The 17,634-nt window shown below is 44.0% G+C and overlaps 1 protein-coding gene and 1 non-coding gene across 2 annotated transcripts; both read left to right on the top strand.

Annotated features, from left to right (window-relative positions):
• Positions 1-2,349: 2,349 nt before the first annotated feature.
• Positions 2,350-2,422, top strand: trnak-uuu (transfer RNA lysine (anticodon UUU)). The gene has a single exon. It is a non-coding gene; the product is annotated as a tRNA-Lys (tRNA).
• Positions 2,423-2,941: 519 nt separating this feature from the next.
• triap1 (TP53 regulated inhibitor of apoptosis 1) lies at positions 2,942-5,372 on the top strand. Its single transcript, XM_078205179.1, has 2 exons — positions 2,942-3,131; positions 4,844-5,372. Exons 1-2 carry the CDS (start codon positions 2,985-2,987, stop codon positions 4,934-4,936), a joined length of 240 nt encoding a protein of 79 aa, XP_078061305.1. The 5' UTR covers positions 2,942-2,984; the 3' UTR covers positions 4,937-5,372.
• The last annotated feature ends 12,262 nt before the right edge of the window (positions 5,373-17,634 follow it).

Genomic DNA, 17,634 nt, shown 5'->3' with positions numbered 1-17,634 from the left:
TGTGATTGTAACACTACATTCTGCACCCTCTCCTTTCCTTCTCTATAAACGGTATGCTTTGTCTGTGTAGCATGCAAGAAACAATACTTTTCACTGTATACTGATACACGTGACAACAATAAATCAAATCCAATCAAATACTATAAGTCTGATTTAACATCATTTATCTTGATGCTGGTAGTTCTGTCTTAAACATCGAATGATTTAAAATTTTCACTAACCTATTAGGATTTTATCCCCAACAGGGGGTCAACGTGAAACTGGAGCTGAGGCCACAATTTTCACAGTAACTTCATTGCAGTGTTAATGTAAGCCCACTTGTGACACTAAGAAATAAACAATCAGATCAGCCGTTATTTTATCAAATGGTGGAGCAGGCTCAAAGGCCTGAAGAATCTGTTCCTGCTCCTAAGTTGTGTGCTTGATTGTGCCTCTCGATGTTTTTTGTCGCCTCTCAAAATCACGAGTTATAATGGCAGATTTGCAAGAGCAGGTTATCAGCTTTCCCTTGACAGAGAATGCTACCCATAGCCATTGTGTGGAGTTTGCACGTTCTCCCCGTATCTGCGTGGGTTTCCTCCGGGTGCTCCGGTTTCCTCCCACACTCCAAAGATGTGCGGGTTAGGTGGATTGACCATGCTAAAATTGCCCCTTAGTGTCAGGGGGACTAGCTAGGGTAAATACATGGGGTTACGGCGATAGGGTCTGGGTGGGATTGCAGTGGGTGCAGACTCGATGGGCTGAATGGCCTCCTTCTGCACTGTAGGAATTTTACAATTTTATGATTGTTCATCAGTGAACTGATCAATGGTGAAAATTCACAAGCTGCTTGTAACAAACAACCCTAAAATAATACCATCACTTAAAAAAAAATCAAAATAAAGGCTGAGATGTGGGAGGTGGAAGAATATAAAGACCAGCACAGACTGGTTGGGCCAAATGGCCTGTTTCTTGCTTGATAATGCATGAAGATTCTATGTTAAAACTGTTTTAAACATAGAACACACTTGTACATTGTTTTGCCTCATAATATAGAATATATTTTGATTTTCTCAGTAACTTCATTGCCGTATTAATGTGACACTAATACATAAACTTAAACTTATATTTTGAGGATCACAGAGTTGCTGAGATCTAAAATCGCAACTTATTGGGAAATATTATTGGTGTGCACAGTTGAAGATAGAAAATGCCCGGAACACTCGGCCTCTGTGGAGAGAGAAATGTAAGGTTAAGATTGCAGGCCGGTGACCTTTCATCGATTGAAAGTGAAACATTAACACTGTTTCTCTCTCCTTAAATGTTGGCGGATTTGAAGAACTGCTGCTTCCAAAAAGGCAATAAAGCAGCCCAGTAGCACATATGGCCTTGGGGTAGTGACAGGCCTATGATTGCCATGGAGTTATTGTGTGTTGAAACAGCAGAATGAAAGGACCATAAGATGGTTTCTAATGAAAGGGGATGTTGACCGAGGAAGGGGAGGTGGGGGTAGGGCGGGGTCGATGAAGGTGAATGAAAAGCAATCACTGAAAACAGGACCTTACACCGAAGCTCGGGAGAACTGTTCTCTCGCTGGCAGCGACGTGACAGTAATTGTACGGCAGGGTGAACAATCTGGGGCTCTTTAACAAAAGAGGCGACTGAGGCCTTTAAGATTATGAGGGAATTCGATCGGGGTCGAGATCACAGAATTGTTACGGCGCAGAAGGAGGCCGCTCGGCCCATCGTGCCTGCACCGGCTCTCCCAATGAGCAAATGGCTCAGCGCCGTTCCCCCTGCCCTCTCCTCCCCGTAACTCTGCACAACCTCCCTTTTCGGACAACAGTCCCTTTCCGAAGGCTTCGATTGAACCTGCCTCCACCACACGCTCGGGCAGTGCGTCGCAGGCCTTAACCACCGGCTGCGCGGAAATAGTTTTCCTGTCGCTTTTTTTTGCTTCTTTTACCAGTTACTTTAAATCTGTTTGTCAGAACTTTGACAAAGGGTCGTCTGGACTCGAAAAGGCGACTCTTTTCCCCCCCCTTACAGATGCTGCTGAGATTTTCCAGCATTTTCTTTTGGTTTCAGACTCTCGCATCCGCAGTAATTGTGTTTTACACTTTAAATATGTGCCCTCTTATTCCCAGAAAGTGTTGTGAATTATTTATTGGGGAAGAAGATGTTAAATTCAGCAGGGGAGCTGTTTTCCAGAGAGAGTGATTAGTGTGAGGGGGGTGGGGGGAGGTTGGGGTGAATCACATTGATGGTTCCAGGGGAAGTTGGATGAACAGGTGAGGAAGATGCAGAGAGTGTGGAGCAGGTGGTTAGTTTCAGCGCTGTAACAGAGTGTGGTTAAAGGCTGTACTCAGGGCCCGGATAGCTCAGTCGGTAGAGCATCAGACTTTTAATCTGAGGGTCCAGGGTTCAAGTCCCTGTTCGGGCGATGATTTTTTTTTTATTTGCTCCAGTCTTATGTTTAATTGCAATGAAGTTAAATTGTCTTTTATTCATCCTGCCCCGCTCACACCGGAGGATTCCCACTGGAAAAGGCAGAGTCCCGGTTCCCGGTGATCCCACAAACTGGGATCTGAGCGGCCACTGCCTCCCCCCCCCCCCCCCCGCCCCGCAGAGTGCCAGTTAAAATAACAGGCAAAATAAAGAGGGCGGGAAACCCGGTGTGCGGGACAGAAACCGGGAGGAACGGACCGATCCCAGTCCCGCAAGGAATACATTCCAGTTCCAGTATCAATGAAGCCGTTTGCCAGCATCAAAGATGGCGCAACGGGGTGCCAGCATCAGCGAAGATGTTTGCCAGCATTAAAGATGGCACCTCCCCCGGGAGGTGGGATTGTATGCCAGCATGAAAGATGGCGGTCCGGGCAGAGGAAATCAGCTGCCAGCATGAAAGATGGCGCGCGCCGTTGCCCGGGCTTCGGTGTCACCGTGAGTGACGGATGACGTAGAATTGATGCGACGGCGCGGGGCCGGCGGCCATCGGGGTGACTATGAACAGTGTGGGCACCGAGTGCTTGGAGCTGAAGCGCGGGTACGATCTGTGCTTCAACCGCTGGTTCGCCGAGAAGTTCCTGAAGGGGGAGCGAAGCGCGGATCCGTGCAGCGAGCTCTTTAAACAGTACCAGGAGTGCGTGAAGGTGAGGCCGCCGCCTCCCCACCGCCGGCACCTTTCCCGGGGGCGGGGGGACTGCCTGAGGCCGGGAAGCTATTTCTGAAATGTGACCAGAACGGCGCACAACTTGCAAGCTGTGGCCTAACTAACAATTTATATTATTTCGGCATAACCTTCTTATTTTATATTCAACACCTCGACTAATTAAGGAAAGGATTCTATATGCCTTGTTGACATGTCTTGTTCACTTCAGGGATCTGTTCATCCAAAGCCTCTCACTGCCTCTACATCTCTCAGTAATTGTTTATTCCTTTTCCTTGTTTGATCTCCCCAAATGCATCACCTCGCACTTCTCCAGACTGAATTCCAATTGACACTCTTCTGCCCGCCTGACCAGTGAATTTGTCATTTCAGCAAAGTGAATTTGAGATAGTTCTCTGTTTAACATTTCGTCTGAAAGGTTGCACCTCTGACAGTGCGGCTCAGCATTGTACAGAGTGTTAGATGAGATTAAATGTTCAAATCTCTGGAATGGAGCCTGAACCATGACTTTCTGACTCTGGGAAATTCATATACTGACTAAAGTGGGAAGTCTGATGGTGCAGTAGTAACATTCCTACCTTCTGGGCCAGAAGGTCTGGTTTCAAGGATGTTTCCTCTTATAGGGCATAGTTTAGAACGAGAAGTCATAGTTTTAGGATCGGGGCAGCAAATTTAAAACTGAAATGAGGAGATATTACTTCTCTAAAAGGGTCTGTGGAATTCACTACCGCAGAGCGTTGTGGGTGCCGGGAGTTTAAGTAAATTTAAGGAAGAGGTGGACAGATTTTTAATTAGTAAGGGTTTGAAGGGCTATGGTGAATGATCAGGAAAGTAGAGTAGAGGCTGAGATTGGATCAGCCGTGATCGTATTGAATGGCAGAGCAGGCTCAAGGGGCTGAATTGTTTACTCCTGCTCCTAGTTCTTATTCTTATCAAGTCCCACTTCATGGGCCACGTACCTGGCAGGGAGAGACATTCATCAGGAAGGTTGATCTCCCGGGGGGGCAGGGGGGGCTTCTCGAACTTTGGCTAAGATCAACCTTCGGATCAAGCCCAAGATGGGGAGAAATACCTTATCTTCTCAGCTGGATTTTGTATGTCTCTCTTGTGGGGACCATGAATTAGATTTAAATTTAATTTGGTTTTTGGTGCAAGCAAGGAGATGGATTCGGGCCTGCCTGGTCCTCTCTGTGCTTTGACTTCATAGAAATCATAGAAACCCGACAGTGCAGGAAGAGGCCATTCGGCCCATCGAGTCTGCACCGACCACAATCCCACCCAGGCCCTCCCCCCATATCCCTACATATTTTACCCGCTAATCCCTCTAACCTACACATCTCAGGACACTAAGGGGCAATTTTAGCACGGCCAATCAACCTAACCCACACATCTTTGGACTGTGGGAGGAAACCAGAGCACCCAGAGGAAACCCACGCAGACACGAGGAGAATGTGCAAACTCCACACAGACAGTGACCCAAGCCGGGAATCAAACCCAGATCCCTGGAGCTGTGAAGCAGCAGTGCTAACCACTGTGCTACCGTGCCGCCCTTATTTTTCTTTTAAATTATTTTTCTTTTTTAAAACATTTTTTTGACTTATTTTTCTTTTTAAATTATTATTTTTCTGTGCATGGCTTCATATTTTCCAGCACAGCTGCTGTTTGCTAATGAGAGAAAAACTATTTTAATTACAGAAAGCCATCAAGGAAAAGGAAATCCCGATCGAAGGACTGGAATTCATGGGATCCAAGCGGGAAAAGCCTTATGGAAGTGCTGGCTCATCGTGATGTGAAAAATGGCATTGGATTGTTCCCTCTTAGTCTTTTTCTTGTTAAATCAGCATTACTGTGGTAATGATATCTCCGTAACAAAGTGTCAATGATATCGACAGCGGAGAGCAGGATTTGATGGAATCATCAAATGATTGTAGTTATTGTATAAAATGATTAATTTTCAGAATGACAGCAGTGATCATCAGAAACTTGTACAAAAAATCATGAAGCTGGGTGAATTTTGTATTTCTATTGTACAGTTTTTCTAATCTGTTTGAGTTGTATCTTTGGAAGTTGTAAATGCAGCAGTGATACCCAAATGCAAATGTGCTGCTTTCATGTATAAAAAGATCATAATTTGCCTCCTGCTCCAACTGAGTACGTTACATATATATATTATGAAGCAACATTTTGTAACAGACAGAGTTTTAATATATTCCCTTAAAACTTGCCTTTGTTTAAGCTTTATTTAATTGTTTGCCTACAAGTTGACTTCACTCACTACACAATATGGTCCAGTTACATACTTTGATTTTGCAGTCCAGAGGCTGTAAAGTGCTGGATTGAAAGATGCAGTGCTGTTCCTCAAGCTTGCGATGAACATGTGCAGGAAGGCACAGTGGTTAGCACTGCTGCCTCACAGCACCAGGGACCCGGGTTCAATTCCGACCTCGGGTCACTGTCTGTTTGGAGTTTGCACATTCTCCCTGTGTCTATCTGGGTTTCCTCCGGGTGCTGTGGTTGATTGGCCATGCTAAATTGCCCCGTACTGTCATGCAGGGAACAGCCCTTTTGCAATGCTGAAAGCGACAGGAGTGTTTGGTGGTGGCATCACGCTGGAAGTGACTGGATTGGATAGAGGCGCTTCTGGAGTGAAAAGTGGGAAATCCTATTGTGGTTTTGGGAGGGAGATTCCAGGTTTGCTGTTTGGCTTTTTGTGATTTAGTTTACCCCATCAGGGTCTGCAATAGGAAAGCTTAAAGTGGAAGAAGCTGCTTAAAGTTTTTGGTTTGGATTGCTATTTAACAATCGCGTCTGGAAGTACATTGTGTGGTTCTCAGAGGAGGAAAGCATTAAGTGGAGCTATGCTGCCTCCTCTGTTGAACAGTGTGCGGACACTTGTTGATTAGGTTCATGAGTCAGGTACCAAAGGACAAACTGCAACTGGAAATCTGAATTCCAGGAAGGAGAGGGGCAACTATCAGAAACAAGGAGAAAAGCTGATTTGTTCAGATAGTTAGAGGGTCAGTGTAATTGCTGAGTGCAACTGTGGTCAGTGTATTATCAGAAGATGGGTTTTAGGCTTTTGTTATCATTTGATTATAGGAAGGAAAGTCGCAGTCACTATAACAGGAGAGAAGGAAGTTGAGTACTTTCATGGAGAAAGCAGCAGGAATCTATAGACTCTTCAGGCTTCCAATCAGCATCCATTTCTCCTGTAGTAGTTGTTAGAATGTCATTTTGAGTATGGTGTGTTCTTCTAAGCCTTTTCCCTATGTAATTGTTTTACTGGTGTCTGTTGAGGGTCCTGAGCATGTGTGGGCTTTGGCGGGCTTTTCAGACCTGTCAGCAAGACCTGTTTTACTAGTGCTCCTGTTTTTGTAGTTCTTACTGTTTTGTTGAGTTACCGTTATTGTTGAATGTTGTCGTTTATTTATATATAAAGAAGTTCCTTTTAAACAACACATTCAGTTACCTTATTTGTGATCTCATATCACCGTCTTTGGCGACAAGGAGAAAATGACAGGAAAATAAAACAAAGTTTTCGTTCAGCGAGGCAACATGAGATTGCATGCAGGGAATAGCCAGTTTACATCATGGGATTATTTGATGGAATTTCAAGTTAACAGCACTATGATGTTCTGACGAAGGGTCATCTAGACTCGAAACGTTGGGTCTATTCTCCCTCCACAGATGCTGTCAGACCTGCTGAGATTTTCCAGCATTTTTCTGTTTTTGACTGAGTACTATGGCTATTTTCTACGGCTAGGGGAGTTTCACAGTATCTTCATTGCAGTGTTAGTGTAAGGCTTACTTGTGACTAATAAACTTTATGTTCGGGTCAATCGGTGAGTTTGATGAGAGAAGCGAGGACTGGGCTGAATATGTGGAGAGGTTGCAGTGTTTAATTTTTGCAAATTCTTTTTAACTCTTCTCACATTACATGACATTCATGTCGCACTGATTCCATCACAGCGGGGAAGCCTGTCCTCATCCCTGCATCTTGCAGGCATCCACAGCTTTGTTTGCATTTCTTCTCGCACTTTGCATAACAGTTTGCAATCTACAATTTATTCTTGCACATAATATTGCTAAATACATGTTATAAAAAAATAAAGAGAAATCTTATTCCATCCCCTGACATTATTACATGCACAAGTTTTTACCTGTCATATTCCAGATGCACTTCGAGCATTCCAAGCCGTTGTGAAGAGGAAGCACAGCAGTCTTTTTATGTGGATTTATTCTGATTGTAAATCTACAAGCACTTGCCACTCTTAATAACAGGCACTGACCTCCGAGGTTACAGTAAATAGACACTGGACACAAGTCATTTAGAAGAAAAGTACATTGTACTAAGAGATGACAGAGTGATTGAGTACTTAACTGAATACTTAAACAATATTCGCTGATCTAATAGCATGCATTTGTGAAGCGTAAGTCTTGTTTAATTAATCTGGTGGAACATTTTGATGAAGTCACCAGCATGGTTGATAGAGAAGTGGCTATGAATGTTGTCTTTGTGCATTTTGTTAGGTTCCACACAAGAGATTGTTTTGGATGGTCTCCATGATCTGTGAACTTTTGGCATAGCTCTTCCTTACTGGTGTGGGTGACCTAGCTTCCCTAATGTGGAGATGCCGGCGTCAGACTGGGGTGGGCACAATAAGACATCTCACAACACCAGGTTAAAGTCCAACAAGCTTATTTGGAATCACGAGCTTTCGGAGCGCTGCTCCTTCATCAGGTGTTATGAGACTTCTTACTGTATCTTCCCTAAGACGGGCTGTAGTCATACTCTGATACTTGCTTTAAATCAGTTTGTTAATACAGAGGTGGGTATGTTTCTCCAGAGCACAGTGTGTGCTAATTTCTCTCTCTCAAGAGTCCGGCACATGACTGACTGATGTCAGTGACACATCATCACCTACATCAGTTATTAGCGTATTCAAGTTATTAGCATATGCAAGTCCACAGATCCTTGAAGGTGACGTCACAGGTGGAGAAGGTAGTAAATAAGGCATATGGCATGCTTGCCTTTATAGGACGGGGCATAGAGTATAAAAGTTGGGGTCTGATGTTGGTTCGGCCGCATTTGGAATACTGCGCCCAATTCTGGTCGCCACACTACCAGAGGACGTGAAGGCTTTAGAGAGAGTACAGAGGAGGTTTAAGACCATAAGACCATAAGACATAGGAGCGGAAGTAAGGCCATTCGGCCCATCGAGTCCACTCCACCATTCAATCATGGTTGATTTCAACTCCATTTACCCGCTCTCTCCCCATAGCCCTTAATTCCTCGAGAAATCAAGAATTTATCAATTTCTGTCTTGAAGACGCTCAACGTCTCGGCCTCCACAGCCCTCTGTGGCAATGAATTCCACAGACCCACCACTCTCTGGCTGAAGAAATTTCTCCTCATCTCTGTTCTAAAGTGACTCCCTTTTATTCTAAGGCTGTGCCCCCGCGTCCTAGTCTCCCCTGTTAATGGAAACAACTTCCCTACGTCCATCCTATCTAAGCCGTTCATTATCTTGTAAGTTTCTATCAGATCTCCCCTCAACCTCCTAAACTCCAATGAATATAATCCCACGATCCTCAGACGTTCATCGTATGTCAGGCCTACCATTCCTGGGATCATCCGTGTGAATCTCCGCTGGACCCGCTCCAGTGCCAGTATGTCCTTCCTGAGGTGTGGGGCCCAAAATTGCTCACAGTACTCCAAATGGGGCCTAACCAGTGCTTTATAAAGCCTCAGAAGTACATCCCTGCTTTTGTATTCCAAGCTGTTTACCAGGATGTTGCCTGGTATGGAAGGGCTTAGTTATGAGGAGAGATTGGGGAAACTGGGGTTGTTCTCACTGGAAAGACGGAGGATGAGGGGTGACCTAATAGAGGTGTATAAAATTATGAAAGGCATAGATAGGGTGAACGGTGGGAAGCTTTTTCCCAGGTCGGTGGTGACGTTCACGAGGGGTCATAGGTTCAACGTGAGGGGGGGAGGTTTAACACGGATATCAGAAGGACGTATTTTACGCAGAGGGTGGTGGAGGCCTGGAATGCGCTGCGGGGCCAGGTGGTGGAGGCGGACACACTGGGAACGTTTAAGACTTATCTAGATAGCCACATGAATGGAGTGGGAATGGAGGGATACAAAAGAATGGTCCAGTTTGGGCCAGGGAGCAGCACGGGCTTGGAAGGCCGAAGGGCCTGTTCCTGTGCTGTTTTGTTCTTTGTTCATTCTGTTAACGCTTTACATTACAGAGATGATTAATGAAAATGAAAGTACAGGGATTTTGGGCATCCATGGAATATGTGTCAATAATTTCCAGCTCTGACGAAGGATCATCCAGGCTCAACATTGGCTCTATTCTCTCTCCACAGAAGCTGTCAGACCTGCTGAGATTTTCCAGCATTTTCTGTTTTTGTTTCAGATTCCAGCATCTGCAGTATTTTACCTTTATCTTATGGGCCAGTGATTGGTTGAGATAGAGGGCTGGACTTTACAGCCTCGCTCGTCCCGAAACTGTAAAATCCCGTCCGAGGTCAACGGACCTTCCCATTGTCCGCTCCTCGCCCGCTCCGATTCCCATGGCGGGCAGCGCGGTAAAATTCCAGTCAGAGAGTAGCGACGATGGATTCTCCAATCTTTTAAACATTTCTTCACATCCACACTGTTATTTTTCCTTTGAGAAAGCGTGGAGGGAAGTGGTGGAAAGATTCCTGAGCTGATTATCAGCCTGTTGAACCGCATTATAAACACTCCTTCTGTAGCCCACAAGTCCTGGCATTGGATTCAAGCCCACAGCTTCTGGTCCAGAGATAGGGGCACTCCCCACTGGGCCACAAGACCTCCTAGTTCTCTCACTGACAGGATTAGATAAAGAGAGTTCCCCTGAGCTTGGGACTCAACATTTCATCATGTATTAATTACTGGGATAGAATCATAGAATCCCTACAGTACAGAGGAAGGCCATTCAGCCCATCAAGTCTGCACCAACCACAATCCCACCCAGGCCCTATTCCCGTAACCCCACCTATTCACCCTAGCTAATCTCCCTGACGCTAAAGGATAATTTAGCATAGCCAATCAACCAAACCTGCACATCTTTGGACTATGGGAGGAAACTAGAGCACCCAGGGGAAGCTCACGCAGACAAGGGGAGAACGTGCAGACTCCACACAGTCACCCAAGGCCAGAATTGAACCCGGGACCCTGGTGCTGTGAGGCAGCAGTGCTAACCACTGTGCTGCCCCTGAAGGAATAGTGAGTTGTTGATCTAGGTCTGCATATGACCCTAAGTTATAAGGCACTCACCATCCTGACTTGGAAAATATCACCATTCCTTCACTGTCACTGGGTCAAAAATCTGAAACTCCCTAACAGCACTGTGGGTGTACCTACACACATGGACTGCAGCAGTTCAAGAAGGCAGCTCACCACCACCTTCTCAGAGGCAAATTGGGGGCAATGAACACTGGCTTAGCCAGTGATGCCCACATCCCAATATATAATAATAAGGCCATTCAACAAGATTATAGCTGGTCTTCCACCTTACCTTCATGTACTATCCCACATCTCTTGATTTTTTTTAAATATCCAAAAATCTATCCATCTTTGTTTTGAAGATACTCAATTACTGAACATCCACAGGTCTCTGGGGTAGAGCATTCCGGAATTTCACAACTCCTTGAGTGAAGGAATTTCTCCCCAACTCAGTTGCAAATGGCTGACCTGCTTATTGTGAAGTCTGTGACTCCCCTAGTCCTAGACCTCCCTGTCAGGAGAAATATCCCTCCAGCATCTACACTGTCGAGACCCAAAATCATTTTATATGTTTCAGTGAAATCACCTCTCATCCTGCTAAATTCTAGGGAATTTAGGCCTTGTCTACTCAATCTCTCTTCCTTAGACAATCCACTCCTATCTTTCTTCCTATCCATTCTATCTAGCCCTCACATATTTTTACATACCTCAATTAAATCTCCCTCAGCTTCTTCTGTTCCAATGAAAACAACCCCAGACTATCCAATCTCTCTGCAAAGCTGAAAATCTCCATTCTGGGCAACATTCTTATAAATCCCTTCAATAACTTCTCCAATGCCATTGTATCCTTCCTATAGTTAGTTTATCTATTAGTGTCACAAATAGGCTTACATTAACACTGCAATTAAGTTACTGTGAAAATCCCCTAGTTGCCACCCTCCAGCGCCTGTTCGGGTACACTGAGGGAGAATTTAGCATGGCCAATGCACCTAATCTGTACATCTTTGGTGTGTGGAACCTGAAGAAGGGGCTTGCAGCTCCGAAAGCTTGTGTGGCTTTTGCTACCAAATAAACCTGTTGGACTTTAACCTGGTGTTGTTAAACTTCTTACTGTGTTTACCCCAGTCCAACGCCGGCATCTCCACATCACACACAGTGTGGGAGGAAACCAGAGCACCCGGAGGAAACCCACGCAGACACAGGGAGAATGTGCAGACTCCACACAGACAGTGACCCAAGCCTGATGCAGTGAGGCAGCAGTGCTAACCACTGTGCTACTGTATAATGTGGTAATCAGATCTGCACAATGTTCTCTGGCTGTGGTTTGACGAGTGTTTTGTACAGTTCATGCATTGCAACTCCACCATAACATTTGTTATGGACAGGAGGGCATTTAATTGAAATTGCCCTGATTTCTCCTCTCGCCACCCATCCCTAAACAGAAAGGTGTTTTTTTATTTTTTTTATTTCCCCCTTTTATAAGTGGTGGTATATTTTCCCCAACCCTTCAGTTTAGGAGTGCTTCACTCCTCTTAATAACCCCACAGACAACTCGAGATAAGAGGTTGGTTTGTTTTACACGCACTCAAAATGTGGGAATGGGCTTCACCACATTTCTCCCTCCCCTTTTTGAGTTGATAGAGGGAGCTGGGTTCGATTCCCGTCTTGGGTCAGTGTCTGTGTGGAGTTTGCACATTCTCTCCATGTCTGCATGGGTTTCCTCCGGGTGCTCAGGTTTCCTCCCACTGTCCAAAGATGTGCAGGTTAGATGGATTGGCCATGCTAAATTGCCCCTTAGTGTCAGGGGGACTAGCTAGGGTAACTGCATGGGGTTATGGGGATAGGGCCTGGGTGGGATTGTGGTCGGTGCAGACTCGATGAGCCAAATGGCCTCCTTCTGCACTGTAAGGATTCTATGATTCTATGATCTGTTCAAAATCTATCCCAGTTAGCAGATGTTTTGATGAAAGATCATCAACCTGAAACATTAACTAGTTTCTCTCTCCATAGGTAATGCCAGATCTGCTGAGTATTTCTAGCATTTTCTGGTTTAATTTCAGATTTCCATAATCCACAATATTTTGCTTTTGTACAAGTGGAATGTGATGTGGTTTGTAATGCACCACCCAAAGCAGAATGACCCAGTGCTGAGGTTAATTTTACATCAGGAATAGGGTTGCCAACTGTGATTAAATGAATTTCTGGAGGTTTCCATCATCTTGTCTTTCCTCTGTGTTCCAACGATTAGTCCATCATAGTGATGTATTGCCTTCCTACACCAATCAGACAGCAAGAAGACTCATTACCCAATTGGATGATGCCTGATTATTAACCTCACAACCTTGTCATTTTCCTATTTCCAATATTTTAATGTCTAGTAAAGAGAAATGTTTTAAAAAATGACAATCTTTTTAATGTCCTGATGATTTTTCTCCAGGGTTGCGCACAGCAGTGTCTGGGAGATTTATCTTCAATGCCTGGAACTCCAGGCCAATCCTGGAAGGTTGGCAACCCTGTCTAGGAGTGAGTGGAGGTGCTTTTGCTTGCTTTTTGCACTGAAGAGGAAGGAGATTAGACAGTGTGCTTGCTTTTACCACCTCCTCGCTTCCCCATTATCATGACATTTCCAACAATAAATGCACTTAAATGTGCTTCTTTGGTAAAGATCTGTCTGGATAATTGAAGAGTGCAGAATAAAAGCACACGCTGCATTATAGTTTCCCTTCATGGTTTAGTGTAATTATAGGGTAATACTTGAAGAGACAATAGGAACATTATGCTATTTGTACAATTGAATAATATGGGTAATAAATACAGTAATTGAGATAGGAAATGTGACTTCAGAGTATTAAGACTTAGATATGAATGTAAATCAGCCCCAGGCTGTTTGTGTAGCTGTAATGCATAATATATGTTGCTGCTGACTCTTTAGTATGTAGTTTACAATGAAAACACAGGACTGGAAACACTCAGTGAGTCAGGCAGCTTCTGAGGGGGAGGGGGTGGGGGTGGGGGAGGGGGAAGAATCATGGTCATAGAGGTTTACAGCGTGGAAAAAAATTAATGTTTCAGGCTAGGTACTGAGGGGTATTTCCATGGTTGAAGTGTCATATTTTAAATGATATGGGGAAATAACCGGCCTTACCCTGGTCCGGTCTATAGATGACCCCAGTCCCACACTCAGAAGCGGCCTACCTTGCCAACAAGTCGCTCATTTGCATAACTGTCACTCGGAATGGCAAGAAATTTAAATTTTTCCAGAAATGTTGACAAGAATGAATAAAGAACAAAAGAATGTTGGAAGGGAAGTAAGTGTACCCTGGTTAATGATGGATGTTCTTAGAATCCTGACAGTACAGAAGGAGGCCATTCGGCCCAATCAGTCTGTACCGACCACAATCCCACCCAGGGCCTTTTCCCATAACCCCATATATTCACCCTGCTAATCCCCCTGACACTAAGAGTCAATTTACCATGGCCAATCAACCTAACCCGCACAACTTTGGACTGTGGGAGGAAACCGGAGCACTTGAAGGAAACCCACGCAGACAGGGGGAGAATGTGCAAACTCCACACTTCACCCGAGGCTAGAATTGAACCTGGGTCTCTGGTGCTGTGATTAGTTGTCATTTATTTCATTTTTTTGATTTTATTGTGACTTCTGTAAGAATTCCTTTGACAATCTTCAATGAAATCAACAACAACAACTTATATTTATGTAACATCTTTAATATAATAAAATGCCTCAGGGAGCATTATAAAACAAACATATAACTCAGCCAGGAGATATTAGGTCAGTTGATCAAAGGTTTAGTCATAGAGATGGGTTTTAAGAAGCGTCTTAAAGGAGGAAAGCACAAACACTGCAGATGTTGGAAATCTGAAATAAAAACAGAAAATGCTGGAAAACCTCAATAGGTCTGCCAGCATGTGTGGAGAGAGAAACAGAGTTAAATGTTTCGTGTCCGTATGACTCTTCTTCAGAAAAAGCTGAGTTTTTCCAGCATTTTCTGTTTGATGCAGGAAGTTGGTGAAAATCTAATATAATAAATCTCTGTCCTGTTTTCAGTTGTTACACCATTATTATACCCCAAGTCAGCGCAGTGCATGAAAAAGAGTGGAGGCAAAACCACTATAGCAACATCGGAAGTGTTGAGAGAGGCGGCGGATGAAATTGAGCTGGGTGTTGTCGGCGTACATACAAACACCAACCTTTTGATTTTGGATGATCTCAATGAGGGACAGCGTGTGGATGAGTAATCGGAAAGGGCCAAGGATAGATCCTTGGGAGAGCACCAGAGCAGGAAGCAGGAAGGGAAGCCATTGCAAGTGATTCTCTGGCTACATTTAGGCAGGGAAGAATGGAACCATTTGAGAGCAGTCTTGCCCAGCTGGACAACAATGGAATGGTGTTGGTGAAGATGGCGTGTTCCATACAAAGACTACAGATAGGAAATGTGAAGAAGAATAGTTTGCCTTTGCCACAATCATGCAGGATGTAAATTGTGACTTCAATTTGTGAAGGGTGGCATGGTGGCACAGTGATTAGCACTGCTGCCACACAGCGCCAAGGACCCGGGTTCGATTTCTAGCTTGGGTCACTCCCTGTGCAGAGTTTGCACATTCTCCCATGTCTATGGGGGTTTCCTCCATGTGCTCCAGTTTCCTCCCACAGTCCAAAGATGTGCGGGTTAGATGGATTGACCATGATAAATTGCCCCTTAGTGTCAGTGGGATTAGCTAGGATAAATGCATGGGGTTATGGGGATAGGCCTGGGTGGGATTGTGGTCAGTGCAGACCCGATGGGGCGAATGGCCTCCTTCTGCACTGTAGGTTTCTAAGATTCTATGAATACAGGCCATTTTGATCCTATGGCAGGGCAGAAACCTGATTGGAGAGATTCAAACATGGTGTTCCGAGGAAAGATGAACACCAATTTGGCATTTAACAACATGCTCAAAGACGTTGGAGATGGTTTGCGGGTACGGTGGGCTGAAGGGTTAGCTTTTTGGCAAAGGGGTGATTGTGACAAATTTAAAGGGGAGTGGGACAACACCTGAAGAGTGAGAACTTTAACAATACTGACTAACATGGGGACCAGGAGGGGAAGTTGGGTGGTCAGCAGTTTATTGGGAAAACGGCCATGGGGAACAGAAAGTGGACCCTGTGGACAAGGTGAGTTGAGAGAGTGCATGAGGGGAGAAAATAGAGCAAGATGTAAATTAAAGGAAGGAGGCAGAAGGGAGTCTTAGAAGGTCTTTGGAGGTGATTGTTCTGAGGGATTACTGTCAGCCAAATTATCATTTGGGTTTTTGATTAGAATCTTTATACAGAGTCATGGAGTCTCTATATGGTTATTAAGTAGGAATGGGTTAAGCTAAACTTTATTTTCACTGGTTAGCACTCAGCTGGATTATTGTGGTAAATTCGGGGCACTCTATTTTAGGAAAATATCGAGGTTTTCAAGAAGGTGCAGAGGAGATTTATTAGAATGGTGCCAGGGATGAGAGTTGTTATGTGGAGGGACTACAGAGGCTAAGAGGAGATTTCATAAAAGGAATTGAAAATCTTGAAGAGATTTGATAGAGTAAATAAGAAGAAACTGTTTCCTGAGGCAGACAGTTTAGTAATCAAAGGTTGCAGATTTAAGGTGATTGGCAAGAGAATTAGAGGTGACATGCAAAAATACATTTTACACAGCGAGCTATTGTAATCTGGAATGTAGTGCCTGAGAGGGTGGTGGGAACAGAATCATTCATCAAGTCTAAAGTGGAATTGTATAAATATTTGAAGAGGATTTTAGCTGGGCTATAGGGTAGAGGCAAGTCAGTGTTTTAATTGGGTAGGACTTCCAAAGAGCTAGCATGGGCACAAGGGGCTGAATGATCCACCTCTGATGAATCATCTTCTGATTTTATAATATACCCCCAGGATTAGGGAGAATCTCAGAGATTTATATCTAAGGGTTTATGTTACCTGCAACCCTCCTCACATTAAACGGCAATCAGCATAATTAAGGACCCCATGCACCCCAGACATTCCCTCTTCCACCTTCTTCCTTAGGGAGAAAGATACAAAAGCCTGAGGTCACGTACCAACCGACTCAAGAACAACTTCTTCCCGCCTGCTGTCAGATTTTTGAATGGACCTACCTCGCATTAAGTTGATATTTCTCTACACCCTAGCTATGACTGTAACACTACATTCTGCACTCTCTCAGTTCCTTCTCTATGAACGATATGCTTTGTCTGTATAGTGTGCAAGAAACAATACTTCTCACTGTATGTTAATACATGTGACAATAAATCAAATCAAATAAAAAATGTGAATTCAATTATTTTCAACACAGAGAATGGTCGCCTGAGTCATAGTTATGTGTTTTACAATAAGCCATTCAAAACAACAACAGCTTGTATTTATATAACAACTTTAATGTTGTCAGGTAGACGAGCTTTATGTCAAATAATGATTTTTAATCCATCATCTGGAAATCTAAATTGCACTTTATAAAAGGCTTAAAAGGAGGATGGTTGTGTTAATTGGAGATCAATCATCTCAGCTCCAGGACATTGCTGTGGGAGTTCCTCAGGGTAGTGTGCTAGGCCCAACTGCTTGAAGTGCTTCATCAATGACCTTCCTTGCATCATAAGGTCAGAAGTGGGGAGGCTCATTGATGATTGCACAATGTTCAACACCATTTGCAACTCCTCAGATACTGAAGCAGTCCATGTCCAAATGGACAACATTCAGGTTTGGGCTGATAAATGGCAAGTAATGTTCGTGCCACACACGTGCCAGGCAATGACCATCTCCAACAAGAGAGAATCTAATCATAGTCCCTTGACATTCAGTGCTATATATGGTATGATTTGTATGGAAAACACGCAAAACAATACTTTTCACTGTATCTAGGTATATGTGACAATAATAAATCAAATCAAAAGTCAATGGCATTACCATCGCTGAATGCTCCATTATCAATATCCTGGGGGTTACCATTGCCCAGAAATGGAACTGGACCTGCCTTTATTTACTGTTTATTGATTTGGATTATTGAATCCAGTCTATAGATTATTGATTTGGTTTACAGATTATTGGTTAGTCAATGGATTATTGATTCCAGTCTATGCATTATTGATTCTGGCCGATGGACTAATGGTTTGGTAGGTGGGTTATTGATTCCAATCTATGGATTATTGATTTGGTTTATGGATTATTGATTTA

Source organism: Mustelus asterias, unplaced genomic scaffold, assembly GCF_964213995.1.
Source record: "Mustelus asterias unplaced genomic scaffold, sMusAst1.hap1.1 HAP1_SCAFFOLD_600, whole genome shotgun sequence".
In the NCBI taxonomy this organism is placed as follows: Eukaryota; Metazoa; Chordata; class Chondrichthyes; order Carcharhiniformes; family Triakidae; genus Mustelus; species Mustelus asterias.
Note: the sequence above shows the minus strand (reverse complement) of the source record. Positions and strands in the feature narration are given on the sequence as shown.